Raw genomic sequence first — 18,867 nt, 5'->3', positions numbered from 1 at the left:
TGAAAAATTCTCCATCAATTAATTTTTACAGAAATCCCAGTACAACAGCACTTGCCATCCTAGACACTGATGTAAACTTTTCTGTGATGTGTAACAAAATATTTTGATGTGAGGAAAAACTTATGTTGTTTCTGTTTATTTAAAATGAAAATTTGTTTTATTCTATATTTACTACCACAGTCAAAGATGATAAAGAAAATGGAAGTGTTATTGTGGTGAGAAATATTTTTAATTGTATTTAAGATTGTTCTCATAAAACTACAAGTATAAATATATTGTCTGTATGCTTGTGCAGAAACGTTTTATAGAACGTAGCTTTTATTTTTTATATTCATTGTGCAATTTTCAAATCTAGTATTGGTGGTAAAAGTCACTTGTTTAATTTATGCAGTTACTTGTTTATAAATGTGTATTTAAATTAAATTGGGTGCAAGATGGAGTATTGATGCTTTTTATATATTTGTGAAGACTTATCTGTGGTTAAATTTATGGCCAAATATTATTACAATCAATGGAATGCAATTTAATTCCACAAATCGGAAATACCAGAAACATAAAAATAAAGATTTTCTAAAGAAAAATACCCAGATATTAAACTTTATAATTCATGCTCACATTACATTATAAGAGTACAAGAGTGTAGATGAAGCAGTTCCTAATTGAATTCATTAAATCAAAGTATAAATCAAACCTGAACTTGACAGATACCCTGTAAAAAGTTAAGACACAGAGTTACTCAGAAGTTTTGGAATTTTCCGATAGACTTTCCTGTTTTTTGTTTACAGCACTACAAGATGTGGTGTTAAGAGAGAGCACAACAAAATTGATTAATTGTAACAATATTTGGCCATCAACTTAACCATTGATAATTGTTCACAAATATATCAAGCATCAATACTTCATTTACATTCAAACACTTAATTCATAGTAACCTAAACTTTTTTTTTGTCTTCTGTTATTTGACTGGTTTGATGCAGCTCTCCAAGATTCCCTATCTAGTGCCTGTCGTTTCATTTCGGTATACCCCCTACATCCTACATCCCTAACAATTTGTTTTATATATTCTAAATGTTGCCTGTCTGCACAATTTTTCCCTTCTATCTGTCCCTCCAATATTAAAACGATTATTCCACGATGCCTTAATATGAGGGATATGTTTGTCTCTTCTTTTAACTATATTTTTCTAAATGTTTCTTTCTTCATCAGTTTGCTGCCACACCTCCTCATTTGTCACTTTATCCACCCATTTAATTTTTAAGATTCTCCTATAGCACGCATTTCATAAGCTTCTAATCTTTTCTTCTCAGGTACTCCAATCGTTCAAGTTTCACTTCCATATAAAGCTACGCTCCAAACTTATACTTTCAAAAATGTTTTCCTAACGTTTAAATTAATTTTTGATGTAAATAAATTATATTTCTGAATGAAGGCTCATTTCGCCTGTGCTATTGGGCATTTTACATCACTCCTGCTTTGTCCATCTTTAGGAATGTACTTCCCAAATAACAAAATTCTTCTACTCCCATAATCTTTACTTTTCTGATTTTTATATTCAGTTGTTCATCTACATTATTTCTACTACATTTCATTACTTTCATTTTGTTCTAGTTTATTTTCATGTGCTAGTTCTTGCACATCACGAGTTTTGCACATCTTGTAGGACTTCATCCATGCCGTTCATTGTTTCTTCTAAATCTTTTTTACTCTCAGCCAGAATTAATATATCATTAGAAAATTATTGTATCTTTATCTTTTCACCTTGTACTATTACTCTGGATCTAAATTGTTCTTTAACATCATTAACTGCTACTTATGTGTAAAGATTAATAAGTGACAGGGATAGGGAATATCCTTGTCAGAATCCTTTTTTTTTATGGCTTCTTTCTTATGCATTGGGCAGTAATTTTTCAGGTATTCTGTCTATTCCAGGAGCCTTTCTGTCATTTGGATTTTTTAATGCTCTGTTAAATTTTGATCTCAGTATTGTTTCTTCCCTTTCAACCTCTTTTAATTCCTCTTCTTCCTCTATAACACCATTTTCTAATTTATTTCCTCCATATAACTCTTCAATATACTCCACTCACCTATCGACCATTCCTTTCGTATTAAAAATCAGTGTACCATCTTTGTTTAACACATTATTGGATTTTAATTTATGTACCATGTAATTTTGCTTAACTTTCCTGTATGCTCCATCTATCTTACTAATGATTACTTCTCTTTCCATTTCTGAAAACTTTCCTCTTATCTACTCTTCGTAGATAACTTCCTAACTCCACTCTTCATGGAGTTAGTTTTTGCAGTTCTGTTTATAGTATTTCTTAATTGTTGATAATTGCTTTTACTTTCTTCATATTTTCTACGTTCATCCATCAGCTGCAATATATCCTCTGATATCCAAGGTTTTCTACCAGATCCCTTTGTTCCATCTAAGTTCGCTTCTGCTGATTTAAGAATTTCGTTTTTAACATTCTCCCATTCTTCTTCTACATTTTCTACCTTGTCTTTTTTACTTAGATCTCTTGTGATGTCCTCCTCAAAAATCTTCTTTACTCCTCTTCCTCAAGCTTCTCTAAATTCCATCGATTCATCTGACACCTTTTTTTCAGGATTATAAACCCCAATCTACATTTCATTATCACTAAATTTTGGTCTCTATCAATGTCTGCTCCAGGTTAAGCTTTGCAGTTGACGAGTTGATTTATAAATCTTTTCTTAACCATGACATAATCTATCTGATACCTTGCAGTATCGCCTGGCTTTTTCCATGTGTATATTCTTCTACTATGATTTTTTAACTTTGTGTTGGCAATTACTAAATTATACTTCGTGCAAAACTCTATAAGTCGGTCCCCTCTTTCATTCCTTTTGCCCAGACCGTACTCACCCACTATATTTCCTTCCTTGCCTTTTCCAATGCTTGCATTCCAACTTATTAAACTTTCATCATTAAACATTATTAAACTTTCATCTCCTTTAATGTGTTTAATTGCTTTGACAATTTTTTCATATTCACACTACCTCATCATCATTATGGGCACATGTTGACATATAGACATTAACAGTCATTGCTGGCTTAGGTTTTGATTTAATCCTTATTACTGTGATTTTGTTGCTATGTATTTTGAAATACTCTACTCTCTTTCCTACCATCTTTTTCATTACGAAATCTATTCGTGCCTACCCTTTATTTAAAGCTGTATTAATTATTCTAAAATCACCTGACCAAAAGTTGTTTTCCTCTTCCAATCGAACCTCGCTAATTCCTACTATATCTACATTACTACATCCACAACCTAAACTTAAGGATATGATATTGAGAAGTATGTTCTCATGAAAAGATTTACAATTTTTAATTATTTTCTGAATCCCTTCAAGTAAATCATTGTATTTTACATATCAGGGATACAAATCAGTGTTTCATATTCAAATCTAGTTCCAATCAAGCATGTATAAGTAATTAAATAGATTTGATTGATATGATTTTGGTAGTAGAAGATTTTTTAATGATTCAACTTTTTAATTAATTCATTGTTGTGATTATTAGCCACTAAAAATTGTGAACATCATGCAACAGATTACAAGGTCTGTAAATAAAGTAATGAGACAGGTTCAGAAAAACTTTTTATTTACAATCCAATTATACATCTTCTCACCTTCGAAATGGTTCCCTTGGGAAGCTACACAACGCTTCAAATGGTTTTCCCACTCTTCATAGCAGTGTTGTAACTCGTATACCGGAATATTGTTCAGATGGGTTGGTTACGCTTTTTTTTTATGTTTTCTACTGTTCCAAAATTTTGTGCTTTGAGTTGTTTTTTTAAAGTTGAGAACAGGAAAAAGTCGCAGGGACTCAATTCAGGTGAATAAGATTGTTGAGGAACTGCAAGAATGTTTTTCTTTGCCAAAAATTCATTAATTGAGAGTGTAGTGTGACAAGGTGCATTGTTATGATGCACCATCCAGTCATCTTTGATGGCTGGTCTCACGCGGGCAACTCTTTTTCGCAGTCTTTCAGGAATTTCTTGGTAAACATATTGATTTACAGTCTGTCCTGTAGGCAATAACTCCTTATGGACAATGCCATTACTATCGAAGAAACAAATTAGCATGGTTTTGATTTTTGATTTTTTGGGATGTGGTGAATTTGAAGTGTGCCACTTCTTGCTCTGGCGTTTGTTTCTGAGTCGTACTTAAACATCTAAGATTTATCACTAGTAATAACAGTTTTTAGAAAATCAGGATCAGTTTCAATTCACCCTAGAAGATCGCGACACACTTCCATGCTGTTGTTTTTCTGTTCAACAGTGAGGTTTTTTGGGACCAATTTTGTACAAATGTTTTTCATATCCAATTTGTTTGTCAAAATTTGATGGAGTGTGGTACAGTTCAAATTCAATTGTTCTGCAGTCATTCTGACAGTTAATTATCGGTTGTACTATATCACGTCTGTGATTCGTTCAATAATGTCATCACGTTTTGATATTAATGGTCTTTCAGAGAGCGTGGGTCATCTGCAACTAAATCTCGGCCATCTGAAAATGCTTTAAACCACCTAAAAACTTGGGCTCGTGACAGAACATCATCTCCATATGCCCTTTTTGATTTTGAAAAAGTTTCAGTAGCATTCTCACTGAGTTTAACACAAAACTTGATTGCACAATGTTACTCATAATTAGTATCACTGATTTTTGTAAGCACAACAAAAATTTGTTTTACAAAAAGTTTGTTTATGTCTCACGGTGCAACAATACACTAAAAATATTAATACCTAATATAAATCAGCTCTTCATATAACCATATGTTTACTAGTAACTTTACAGTGTTGCCACTTTGGCTGCCAAAAAAGAACTAGTTTTATTTATTACTTTATTTACAGAACTCGTATATCAATGTTATTAACTTAATTATTCTTCAAAGTAATAATTTCTTTGAATGTGATGCTGACTGTTAACATTTTATCTTATTTTGTACCAATCAATAAACAAATGAGTGCATTATGCATACCTTAACATAATTATTTTACATTAATTGGTTCATGTCAGGAATGGTTGGTTTACTTTAATATCGATGTCTATAAAAGGTATTGCTTCAGAATTTACTTGAAGGATAAAGGGAAGTTATGTAAAAAACCTTGATCAGAGCAGTATTGCAAAATATGGAATGATAATTAAGAGAAGTGGTTCTAATCCATATTTATTTGGATAAAAGTAATATTTTTATGAAGAAACAGTGATGCAAGTAAAATAGATAAATAGAATTTGGTACACAATCCAATGTATTTAAATATTTATTAAATAAGTAATTAAAAATTTAGGTTTATATAATTAGAATTATTTAAAAACTTGTCAGAGTAATATTGCTTTTATGAAAAGAAATCTTCTAAACAATTTGGTCAGAAGACCTTTTAGGTTATGTGATCTACAAAACAAACCAAAACATAAGTCTTTTCTTGTAGGTAGGAATAGGATTGTGTATTATAATGTGAATTGTGAATTGGTGATGCCTGGTTTGATGCAAGTGAATATTATTATTATTTTTTTTTTTAGGAATAAACATAATTTTTAATAAACATAGCTTATTTGTAATTATAAACAAATAGAAGTGTTAGAATTTCTTATTTATTGAAATCAGAGTACATGAATAATATTTTCTGGCACCAAACATGTTCCATTGTTGTATCCTGAAAACTTGAGAATTTTTGAAGTAGCCTGAAATTGTAAAATATTTTAAACTGGATTGTATAAAGCATAATAATAAATATTTAATTATATGCCAAGCATGACAATTGATTAAGGTGCTTCAAAGTGAAATATTTTCTTGATGTTGCAAATGAAATCAGTTTGATCATTCCATGAAAATTTTATCATCTTACAACTTATCCAAAAATTGTATACTATTGAGAAGATGAATATTATTGCCAAATGGCTTCAATGGCACATGGCACATGGCATATTAGAACCTTATGATAGCCCTAAAAAGGGCTGTTTGTGTGTTTTACAAGGTAGCACTAAGAAGGGGTGTTGGGTCCGGAAACCGATGTTGGCTTGGCCCAGTAGGTAGTTGTCGGGGAGTTGCGGGTCATCCATTGGAATTGGACTGAGCTTTCTCTTAGTGGCACTTGAGTCCCTGTTACAGTGTGAGACTGGTGGCCCCCAGAGTTAGGTAGGCATCTGTCGTCTTCCGCTGGCATGGCTGAGGTGGTTCTCCTCCCATGCTGGGCTGGCTCTTGCTAGTGGGCCTGTTGGCTGGCCTGCCGATTGAGTTGCTGGGTGTGGATGATAACTTTCTGCCCCAGTTTGCTGGTCTTCAAGTGCCTTGGCTGGTGGGCCATCCCAGTGCCAGTCCAGTTGTTCAGGGAGAACTGCCTCACCGCACCAGCGGAAGACAATTGATGCTGACCTGACACTGTGAGGCTCTGGGGGCTACCACTACCATGCTGCAGTAGGGACCCAGCTGTCACTGTGAAGAAGCTCGGTTCAATTCCAATGAATAACTCCCTGGCTACAGCTTCTAGACCCAACAGCCCTTTTCAGGGCTACCTCTCAACACATGCAAAAGGCCCTTTTCAGAGCCACCACTCAATAAACCTCAATCAGCCCTTTTCACAGTTACTGTAAGATTCTAAGGTGTCATGTGCCATCAAAGTCATTTGGCGACAATATTTAAAAATATGATAGAAGATTATATATACAGTTGTTTCATCTCTGAAGAAGAGTAAGGATCTACTCCTTAGTAGTTCCTAGTAGAACATCTACTCCTTAGATGTTCCAGTTGTTGTGGAACCATTGTAGTAAATGCAGTACCATCTTTCTCAGGATGATAGTTTGGTAGGTTATTAATAACATTTCATCTGTTCTTTGTAATTTGACTCCCTGAACAACTCAGCTTTCTTCATTAAAGTATATATGCAGAATAATAAGTTACCAAGTTAATATTAAACAAATGTTGGATTTTTTTGTAGACAGTCCTTGAGAAATTTTTAGGAATGAAAATAATTCAAATAGTATGAAGCCTCATTTGATTATTTTCAGTTTGGTTTGAACTGTAGAAAGTGAGATGTTCTTTTCTTATGTGAGTGTTTCATTATTTTTTTTTTGTATATATAATCTTTGATTTAAGCTACATGTATATTTTCTAATTCTAATACTTACTAATTTTATTTTTATACAGAGGAAACTTGCTGAAGAAGAGTGTTTACAATTGTCACAACAGGAAAAGTTTTTCTTAGATAATTCTCAGCTTCAGTCGCAGTCTCAAACGTTGGAAAATCTAACGCAAGATGATAATGATAATGATCAACCAGTTGCTAAAGGGTACTCCTAAATATTGTCTAAAATTTTAACAGTTAATTTAGTAAATTTAAAATTATAATACTATTGCTATAACCTGGAAACTGCTGTTACCTAAGATTTTTATACTGTTATAAGATTATTATTAGCTGAGCTGGATGTATTTATACAGGAGTATGATTTAATTAACTTTGATCAAATAACCTGCGAGTTGGATGGCATTTTATTTTCTAGTTAACTTTACGGTGCTGTTCTGAAACCTTAAAAACTAATTTTTTTACTGGTTTTATTTTATTTTTTTGAGTATCCAAAGTCCTATCCCTTTGGACAGGATTGAAAGATGTATACTTGCTTGGTGTCTTACAACTGTTTATTGATCTATGTGTGAAAATATATCAGAATTTCAGTTTTCAAGGATGGCTACTAGCCTCCAGCATTATCTGTGTGAAGGTAAATATTATAATATCTACTTTGTCAGCCAATTTATGTTTGGATACATGAGGGTAGTGGAGCTCATATCCCTCAGAAGCAGCATTAAGGTTGTCTTTCGAACTTGGGATAAGCTCTGCTATCTTGTCTTGTTTATCAGCCTGAGGTAGCCTTTCCCTTGCACCTCCTTTAATATGTAAGTTAGCATTTACACAACTCTCCTGCCACCCCCATCCTATAAAATTTGAGAAAGTCTTTTTTCCACTTTTCATGATGTCTTTAGGCGAAACATGTATTTTAAGGAACAGTAGTAGTTTTTGATGGCATTGGTCGTAATCAAAATATATTTATAAAATTGCAATACACTCATAACCTGTTGATTATATATATATATATCAATAGAATTATTAAAATTTATTTAAATTACAAATAAATTAACTTGAGCAAATTAAATAGACCTGTTTGTTTTATAAGATAATAATTTTTGTGTTCTCTGTTATTAATGCTATTTAAATATGCAGTATAATTTTATTTGTGAATTTTTTTAATACATATTATTTTTTTTAATATAAAATGTTTTTCTCAAATTAATCTTTTTCATTATTATTTTATTAAAAGTTAATTTTTATTGCCTGCTGCTTTTATGTATTATCTTCATTAAGCACTTAATAGAGTCCTTGTTTTTCAGAATGTTGTTTTACAAAATGTGATAATGCATAATTTAAAAATATTTTGAACATTATTTTATTTTTAAGAACCCATTGTAAAGCGTTTAAAAAAATTACTTTTTTTATATTGGACTTAAGATGTACTCTACAATAAATTAAATATATGCATTGTTTTGGTGGCGCATTCTATTTGGTATTTTTATCAAAATACATTTTTCTTGAATTTGAATTTCTTTCAAATAAAGAAGTCATTTAAAAAAAAAATGCTAACTTAAAGAAATTATGATTTTTAATAGGTCTAAAAATATATTTATCAAAACTAGAAGAATGTAAACTTTCATTGATGGAATCATTTTTTTTTTTAAATAGTTTTTACATATCAAGTCATGCAAGAGCAGTGTGTAAAACATTTAAGTCATTGGCAGAAGATTTAAGTTATTCAAAAAAGATGAAATTATTTAAACAGTTGATGCAAAATAATAGTCAAACTGGATATAATATAACTCTTGCTAAATTGATTGGTGTGCTTCAGTTGGGAATGATGTTTTCTAATCAGGATGCTCAAATTGGAGATACTGTCAGGTAATTATGGTATATCATTAGAATTTTGCTGACAGTAATTTAAAAAAAAATTACTGTTTCTAATAGTTTAAAGTAATTGTTAAAACTATCTCTGAGTGTTTAATGTATATTTTTAAAAAAATGTATAAAGTCCCTACCAAAGGTGAAATCCTAAACGTAAACTGGCTTTTAAATGCCAGACAAATTTTTCCTGTAGAAGCCTTTTACACAAAAAATGTAAAGCTATAAAACAAAGGCGATTTTATAAAAGAAGTGTGTAATGATGTGGATGTAAATGAATCTGGCAAAGAAAATAATGCATCATGTTAATTAAACGAATGTTTATGATGAAGATTTATGATTGAAGGCAATTCAATGATAATGGATTATGTAGCTTTCTTCAGATTTCAAAATCTCTATTATATGAGAATCTATAGACATCTTTGGTATGAAATCATGGTGCTAAATGGGGCAAAATCTCCCTAGAGGTTTATCCTCTTGGGAGAATAACCGTTGGATAGGTTTACTCAAAAGGATAAACCTAGAGTTTTATCCTCTTGGGGAGAAGATGAAATTCTTTACCACTCTTCAACTAATGCTTGAGGGTGACAGGTAAAAGTGAATGAGTACAGTTATAATGATGGTTTTCAATTGATATACGCAAAAGGTGATTAATTTATTAATAATTGTTACTGGTATTGAAACATGAATCTGTCATAAAACTGCTGAAGAAAAATGTCTATTAGTGCAGTAACATCACTGCAGTTCAGGAAATCTTACCCATCGGGTTGGTCTAGTGGTTAACGCATCTTCCCAAATCAGCTGATTTAGAAAGTCGAGAGTTACAGCATTCAAGTCCTAGTAAAGCCAGTTATTTTTACACGGATTTGAATACTAGATCGTGGATACCGGTGTTCTTTGGTGGTTGGGTTTCAGTTAATCACACATCTCAGGAATGGTCGAACTGAGAATGTACAAGACTACACTTAATTTACACTCATACATATCATCCTCATTCATCCTCTGAAGAATTATCTAAACGGTAGTTACCGGAGGCTAAACAGGAAAAAGAGAGAGAGAGAGTTCAGGAAATCTTACAAAACAAAAAAAAAATTAGCAGATTCTTAGCACGTATAAACTAGGCCAAAATTTTCTTAGATTAGAATATCTTCTTGCTTGTTAATTTGTTCCAAGGAATGATAAGTTTAGAAGCTAACTGCAAAACATTTTACTGGGTCTTTCATGCAATATAAGACAAATAAGCTGGCTATTGTCAAGTGGCATTTTCTTGTTTAATGGTAATGCTTACCCTCAGTTAACTTTTAACAATTACAGTGCTACTTCAAAAATTTAGGTGGGAAGTGTTTAAGCACATAGTGTTCAAAAACAGTTTTAGTTTAATTAATGAATTTTTTGTTTTGGTTTGTTTCATTAAAAAAATATAAATAAAATTTGTTTAATTAATTGTAATTGAGTTGATTGTTTATCTGTTGATATAATTGTTGTCTTGTAGTAGTAGAATAGACGTCTTGCAAGGATATACCAATATCTTCATAACAGTAAGGAAGGTTATTTATATATTATTTTACTGTAATGATTATTTTATTTTAATGAAATGTATTACTGATTGAACTAGGTGGATGTCAGAGGGGCATATTTCGTCTGTTAAAGCTGAAAGATTGTTTCCATCAGAAGTAAATTTACATGCTTCGTCAAAATCATTACTTCATAATAAAAAAATGACTAATTTAAGTATAAGAGAAAGTATTCACAGAGTAGCTAGAGTGATGTCTATTAAATCTGTACCACAGCCTAATTTTTTCAAGTTAACTGCTCGATACTGTCTAGAACTTCAACTTCCAGGTGCCTGTGAATTAATTTCTTATAAAAATTTTTTTTTAAAGTAAATTATGTAAGTTACAAAAGTATTGATAACATCCTTTATTGTAAGCTTGTGAGTTCATTTTCTGAAGACTAATCCATTTTTATTGTTCTGTTCTCTCCCCTATCCCATCATAATGTATATGTTAGCTTCTGCTGGATTCCAAGCCACGTTGTGATCCCAGGGAATGAGTGTGCTGACGTCATCGCTAAGGAAGCATATACTCAACCCGCATTCACTACTTATATTTTGCCTCTGATTTTTCCAATTTTATTAAACAATGACTGCTAACAGAATGGCAGAATGAGTGGAATGGGATAGTAGATAACAAGCTATGACTTGTAAAGAGCACAGAGAGTGCTTGGCTTTCATCCAGTAGAGCAAACAGGAGAGATGAAGTTGTTCTGTGTCGTTTGCAGATAGGTCATACCAGACTGACACATAGTCATCTTATGTCGTTAGGTAGTATGCCTATGTGACCTCAGTATAACCACCATTTAACTGGTCACCATATTCTTGTGGATTTGTAGGTTATGCAAGTTTATATTGCATGTTTCAAGTGCTTACCACGATGTGATGGAGTACTCTGGGTGACAATAATTGCATGATTGATAAAGTAATTAATTTCCTTTGATAACTGAAACAATTCAGTTATGATACTTTTATTTTTATTTTTATCCTTTATACATTGTGTTGTTTTTCTTTTGTTTGTGTACTGTATTATGTAGTCTTTGTACCTGTTTTTTTAAAATTCTATTGATATCTGAGAAGGGGCCATGTACACTGAGACTTTGTTGAAGTTTATATGTTTATTTAAATTTTATATGTTCTTCGTTTGCTGTCTTTTTAAAGTACATATTTTTTTTAAAGATTCTGGCTGTGATATTAGTTTTAAGTAAGTTGTTTGGGATGTTTGCTGTGATACTAGTAGTAAATTTTTGTTTTTAATATCATTTATGATGTCTGTTCTGTTCTGAGCGATAACACAAAAGCATGTTTTTCACAAAAAAAAAAATTGTTTTGTTAGGTTTATTAGGTCCATTTTATTAACATGCTTACATCACTTCAATCTAAATTCTCAATCTTCTTCTGTTTTGATAAACAATCCTAATTCATTCCAGTTATCAGAAAGCTGTACAAGATTTTCTATTGTAAATACATGGGTCCAGCATAGGAATTTAATTTCTGCTGTCTGCATCTTACTGTAGTCTTTTTAGACATGAATGATGTCAAAAAGTGATCACTTTCTTACACACAATGATTCAGGTTCTATAAAACTATCACTAAATCTCTTTTTCTTAGTATGTTTTAAAGAGTTATTGATTTTATCACTTATAAGTGGAAATCTATAACTTTTATTATAAACATCTCAGTCATGATGCTTTATTTTGCTAACAGAATTGAATGATAGCTGTTGTAAGAATATTTCTGAACTCCAAATTTACTAATAACTGAGGTTTTCCTTTAAGTGTAGTGGTTTTTTTTCTATTAAGTTAGCAGATTAATAGAATCTGGAGGGCAATTTCATCTTACTTGCTTTAGTAGGAATTTCCTTTGTTTAGTAATTTGGTTAGAATTATTGACTTTAATTTTTTTTCATTTTTGGTCCTTTACTTTTTTTTCTATTAATAGTTATTGTGGTTTCTTAATTGAATTTGTTGACAGATGTTGGTTGACTGTAATAGTTATTTTTTCTTACATCATTTATTACTATTTTCCAGGTCTCTCTGAATTGAGCTATTCATCATATATTTTCATTTTTTCATCTAACTTGGTACCCTGCTGTAAGTTCCTTTGCACCTGGTCTGTATCCATTCCTTTTCTCCTCAGCTAAACTTCTGTTACCATGTTGGCTGTCCTATTCTAAATTGAAGAAAGTTCTATTGTTTTTTACATTCCTTAATGCCTGATTTTTAACTGGAATTGTCAGTTCATTTGTGCTTTTCCTACCTCCTTGTCTACCTTTCTAATGCTTCCAACCTTTTTTTTTTACTATTGTAACAAGTCTCATGTTCTAAGGCATGGACTATTAGTGGGTGAATAACTTCATCCAGCAACTGCAAATACTTTTTCAAATGTCATATTCCTATTGATAAATGCTGGACTGATTATGTTACCACCATAAATCCCATCCCGCACATTTATTTTTTCAGGATGCTGTATGTTTCCAACTTGAAAACATTAGTATTTACATCTCTCCAGTATCGACAGTTATGTTTATTAACAAAGTCGTGTAGAAAGAAGGTAAAAAAAGTCTCATGTTCATAAAAATGTTCACTCTAAACATAACACATAATGAGATTTTTTTCTTTGCCATTTTACCATGTTATTATTTCTTTCTATTAAACAGCGCAATGGGTACTAGAGTACCCATTGCTACTCTAGTTTTTATTTAATTTCCACTTTTTCAGTTTTGCTGTTTTCTGGGTAACAAGCTTCTGAAGTAAGTATACTATTTATTTCTTCAGTTATTCCTTCTTTTGTGAAGGCATTTATTTCCTTCTGTAACTTTTGATTTCTTTACACTAATTTTATAACATATTTGTCAATTTGTAAGAGGTAAAAAATAGAAGCCTCTTTTTATTTTCAGTAACTTTTATCTTATTAGTCACCATGTTACACAGAAACTTATGTTAATTATTATTCTTCCTCCAATGATAATTAATCCCTTCACTCTCTTCTAGAGCATTTTTCATCATACCTTTTAACATACATATTAATTAGGATTGGAGAATGTATTATTACTGTTAATGTATTATTACCCTTGCCTTATTACTGTTTGTAGATCAAAGTATACATTTTTTTTGCGTCTTTTATTGCTGTAGTTGTTTTCTGATTCAATGTACAGCTATTTAAGTTTCTCTCATTCTGATCTTCTCTTTGCCTTTTAAATATTTTCATTAGTTTATATTGCTTACAGAATCAAGGTAATTTCCATATTATATGAAACTTACTCCTTTAACTTTCTATATACTTGTCAGTAATTTTATTAGCCTAGTTAATCCTTCATACCTTTTTACTTTAGCTGAATCTATATTGTTTTTCTCTCACCATTTGCACCATTTCTTCCCTTTATCATCTGTTCAAAACTTGCCAAAAAATCATTGCTAAGTGCAACATTAAACTAACTCTTGTCACGTTAACACTTTGCTGCATCATTCTTTTAAGGATTGGAATCATGTTTTGTGGAAATCTTCTGGTCACATCTCACCATTGTGGATCCAGTTGTATAATTTCACCAAATCTTGTAATGTTTCATAATTAATAAATTTTGTGACGTCTGTTGACATTTCTATTGACTAGTTTTTCCTTTTCTCATATCCTATGTTATTTGTATAACTTGAAATTTTAGGATTGCTGTCTATCTCATTCTTTCATTTGTGGCTCCGATGGGAATATGAGTCAGCTTTTTATTGGACCATACATTATTTCAAACATATTTTAGGTATAGTTAGCCATTGCAGCTGTATTGGCAATTTCTTAGTGCCTGTACCTTTTCTCTACATATCTTGCGTTAAATTTTTTAAAAGTTTTTATAGTAAATCATTTTATCCTTTTCTCTCTACATCTGTGTCTTTGCATTTATCTGTAAGCCATTTCTCTTCTGCTTTTTGTGTGTCTCATCTTAATTCGTTTATTTATTTTCATTAAGTCTCTTACTTTCTTCATCCTTCCTGTATTTCGTATTTTTTCAGTAGCCTCAGTGACATATGGCTCCTTTATTCTGCTTTTCTTACTGAAGCAAATTATTTGTTCTGCTGCTTCTTTTAAGTCATATTTCATATTTACATGTAATTTATTGGCACTACTGCCTTTTATATCTTTTTCTTCCGTACTTCTTTTTTCATAATTTTTCCTGACTTGCTTTTTTGCAGTTATTTTTTTTACAAAAATTTCATTTATGAATCATCTTCACTTTTAACTCTCTTAACACATACCTCTTTTTCTGCTCTCAGAAGTATATGATTGCTGGTAATGTTGTCTCTTGGTGATCTGTGCTTTTTTTATGCATTGTGCTATGTGATCTATGCATTTTGGATTTGTTTTTTCACAATTATATCATCAATTTCATATTTTTTGGTGATTTCAATGACTGGAGTTTTCTTGTATGGTTTTTAAACCAATTAGTTGTGAGTGTTTGATTATTCTTATAGAGCTCAATAAGCATCTTCTTTTTATTCTATGTTTATTTTCCATACCTTCCCAATAATTAATTATTTTTTATTCCCTTTTCACAGCATACCAGTCCTCCATTATTATCATATAACACCTTCCATAAATGGATAATGTAGTATCTTAAAGCCCTTCCTCTTTTACAATTTTTATTATTCTACATATGGTATTTCAACTTAATTATCTTCTTACTGACACACAAAAGCGAAGAAGTACCCTGAAATTGCCATCATTTTCTTCTGGTTCTTAGTTGACATCAATCTCTATTCGTTCCAAATCCCTTTGGCCTTGTAGAGCAATACATTGTTTCCTGCAAAACAAAATACTCTCAATAACAGGAATAAGTTTTTTCTGTTCTCCAGTTTCTTTAGAGTTGTTGCAGTGTCTATTAGCATGTCTATGAACTTTCTTCTCACATGAAATTTCGATCAAAGTACTGGCTGGCTACCTCTAAAACTTTCTTTGTGATAAAGACATTTCTCATGTTCTGAAAATTGCTCAACAGCATCCTTTCAGTTGTCAAATTTCTCACTATAAAGTTGACCTAAGGGTTGCTTGCCAGATGCAACACCATTTCGTGGAGCAAAAAGTGCACAAGATTACAAAAACTCCCTCCCTTAAATTTTGAATATGCAAGTCACTTCCAGCGGTAAAACCATTTTAACTGAAATCGCAGATTTCTCTTTCCTTTTGTTGGAAAAACAAACCCTGGATTTGGTTTCCAGGTATTGTTAAAGAATCCAGTTATTTCATTAGACAGGTCTTTTCCTTCATACCAATATCGTAAATGTGTAGTTCACTGGAACTTGAAGATGTTGAAGTTTCTAGAACTAGAACAATACAGTAATCTCTTCTAACAGGTTCAGCGGGCACGTCAACATTGAATGTTGTCGATGTACATTCAGTACCAGCCGAGTTTTCACAGGAGGATGTGAAACTAGTTTTGGGAGGAATGTTTGCAGCAGCTAAGAATATATTTGGCAAAGTGAAATTTTCACTAATGTTACAAGAATCACTACCAGCACGCGAATTTTTGCTAAAAAATTGTAAAATTGAACTTTGAGTTCACTTAGACATATTAAAGAACATTGAATGATAATGTGAAGTTTCTGTTTAAAAATATGAACTGCAAAATGCACAAAACATTAAACGAATGTTCCACAACAAAATTTGAACTTAGACTGATGAGTGAATACTGTTTGACAATGTACAATATTTCATATATGCACTGCTGCCACTGCAGAGCTATCCTGACATTGTTTCACAACAATTAAGTTAATATAGAGTCGGTCTTATTTTATTACAAGGTTGTTATTATTATCGTACCTTAATAAGTGGCACAGCTTTGATGATCTTTCCTCTCTTTCAATAGATGAGAAGGTGTATGTGCTTTGACACTCACCACGCCAGTGAGAGCACTGCTGTGTTCTTATAATGCTGAATGATGATTACTGTGCCGCACGTTGAGTGATGTACTGTACGTGATGTAGCTTCAAGTACAGGGATTAAATTATTGAAGAAGGAAGGGCAGCAGACTGGATCTTATGTTGATAGATTTTGTTACTCTGACAGTGAGAAGTTAGAGGAGAGAATACGATGGATTTTTATAAAGATAATTAATATTTATGCCTAATATTAAAAAGTACTTAAACCTTCTAGGGGGGGGGGGGGTTCAAACCCAATAATCCCCTTTGCATACGCCCCTGTACCAGAGAGTTATAGCTATGCATGGAAGCAATCTCTTTAGGTTGTCTACTGGCTTTTTCTTCTTATTATTATCATGGTGCATGTATATCCTGATAAAAATTAAAAAAAGGTGAGAAACATTTCTCATCTTTTCTGCTTTGAAAAGCTTTTTGCTTATAGGCAGTATTAATTGTTGACCAAACCTAATTTTAATAAATAAAGAAAATTTAAAAAATCTACTAAAAAAATTAAAATAAAATAACAGGTGTAAATAATAGGTGGGTAATCTGAGATTTAAAAAATAAACTAAAAGTAAATAATTATGCGCTCAATTTTATTAAATTTTGGCATTTTTAAGTAAATATGACGTTATCAGTTAGTCTGTTACTAGTAGTTTGTCTTAATTTTTTACCAACTTAAATTTTGTGTCAAAATTTAAAGAATTGTTGTAAAAGCATTTTCTTTTTTAAAGTCTGTTTTGTTACTGGTCAGGGCTCGTTTCGCTCACCCAACCATCTAGCCTGGACCTCCGATGCATTCATTATTCTCATGGTTTAAATATTTTACAAATATTCATTAAAAAAAAGAATTGTTTACATCATTATATTACTGTTTCCAATTGTGAAAGAAGTATAATAATAAGGATCTCGATCAATGGCTTAAAATTTTTCTTGGAGTAATATGAATATATCCTGCAAATTTGAAAGCAATCGTTCGGTTGGTCCTTATGTGATGCCTGTTGTGTGATGTTGGCATCGCTTGATATTAAAGAACCACAAACTTATGCATTTTCAAATAAGATTTTGAATAATTGTTTTATGCTCTGATTGGTAAAAACCATTTTAACATATTGAGTTTTCGAAAAGTATTTTTTAAAAAATCTAGCCTTTTCAAAAATTATGACCATTAAAAAATCCAAAATGCTTGTCTGTTCTCGTTTTTAATGAATCAGTTTTACCTGGATGTTTGAAAGTATGACTGGCTTTAATGGTTTGAAAACTAAAAGATCATGTTATGGTATTTATTAACTTATGATCATATGTATACTTCCGATATAGTCTGATGTAACTGGGTTATATTCTTGTGTTGAAAGACAATACGTACTTAATAAACATACTAATGACCATCTGATAATAGTGCTTTCATAACTTGCATTGGTGTGGTCTAGGGTTATTTCTTTATATTGATTGTTTTGAGTCTGTCTCTTTGTACTTGTATATATTACGCCCCTTTGATTATGGTCTGATGAAGAGCTTGCTACCATGCTCTTCATTAGACCATACTGTATTCATACTTCATTACATTAGTGTCATACTGTTTATTTTAAGCTGTTTGAATTAATAAATTACATTTTAAAGACAAATGATGTAGTTGATCTATTTACAAGGTTTGTTACCTTGTAAAATTTTACAAGCATTTTAGTTTTTCAAAATATCTTTATTTATTAATCAATATTGATTTTGTTACTTTCAAATTACTCCTTTTCAGATTAATACATTTGGACCAACGCTTTTTCCAATCTTAGAAGCACTTTGGAATGCAATTTCTGGTACGGCATTTCCTTCAGCGATTCTGTCTTTATCTCTTTAATGTTGGTAAAACTTCGTATTTCATGGTTCTTTTCAGCTTTAGGAATAGGAAGAAGTCACAGGAGATGATGTCTGGTGAATACAGAGGCTGAGGTATCATAACAGTGTTGTTTTTGGCCAAAAATTCATGAACAAACTGAGAAGTATGAGCAGGTACATTATCATGGTGAAGTTGGCATGAATTGTTTCACTACAACTCCTGTGTTTTTCTTCAGATCGCTTCACACGAACGGTGTAGAATGTTCAGGTAGACATCCTTATTGACTCTGATATAGTTATTTGGTGATTGTCCATAATCATTTTCTTCACTTTTTCGACACTGTCATTGGTTGTTGATGTGCTGGGACATCCTGGCTGCTCATCCTCTTCAATGCCTTCACAGCCCTCTTGGAAATGTTTGTACCATTTATATAAATGTTTATTTTATATATAGAAGAATCGCCAAAAGAATAACACACATATATATCACACACACACACACACACACACACACACACACACACACACATACACACACACACACACACACACACACACACACACACACACACACACACACACACACACACACACACACATTTGTGTGT

The 18,867-nt window shown here is 31.7% G+C and overlaps 1 protein-coding gene across 4 annotated transcripts in view; it reads left to right on the top strand.

Annotated features, from left to right (window-relative positions):
• Positions 1 to 18,867, top strand: part of TAF1B (TATA box-binding protein-associated factor RNA polymerase I subunit B) — a 51,291-nt gene that overhangs the window by 19,470 nt on the left and 12,954 nt on the right. For all 4 annotated transcript variants that reach the window (XM_075368460.1, XM_075368450.1, XM_075368430.1 and 1 more), the window contains 3 exons: positions 7,174 to 7,316; positions 8,759 to 8,971; positions 10,587 to 10,813. In XM_075368460.1, the coding sequence (XP_075224575.1) occupies positions 7,174 to 7,316; positions 8,759 to 8,971; positions 10,587 to 10,813 (583 nt within the window). The remainder of the gene's footprint in view (positions 1 to 7,173; positions 7,317 to 8,758; positions 8,972 to 10,586; positions 10,814 to 18,867) is intronic.

Source organism: Lycorma delicatula, chromosome 1 (assembly GCF_047948215.1).
Source record: "Lycorma delicatula isolate Av1 chromosome 1, ASM4794821v1, whole genome shotgun sequence".
In the NCBI taxonomy this organism is placed as follows: Eukaryota; Metazoa; Arthropoda; class Insecta; order Hemiptera; family Fulgoridae; genus Lycorma; species Lycorma delicatula.
This window is presented reverse-complemented; position numbering and strand designations above follow the sequence as displayed.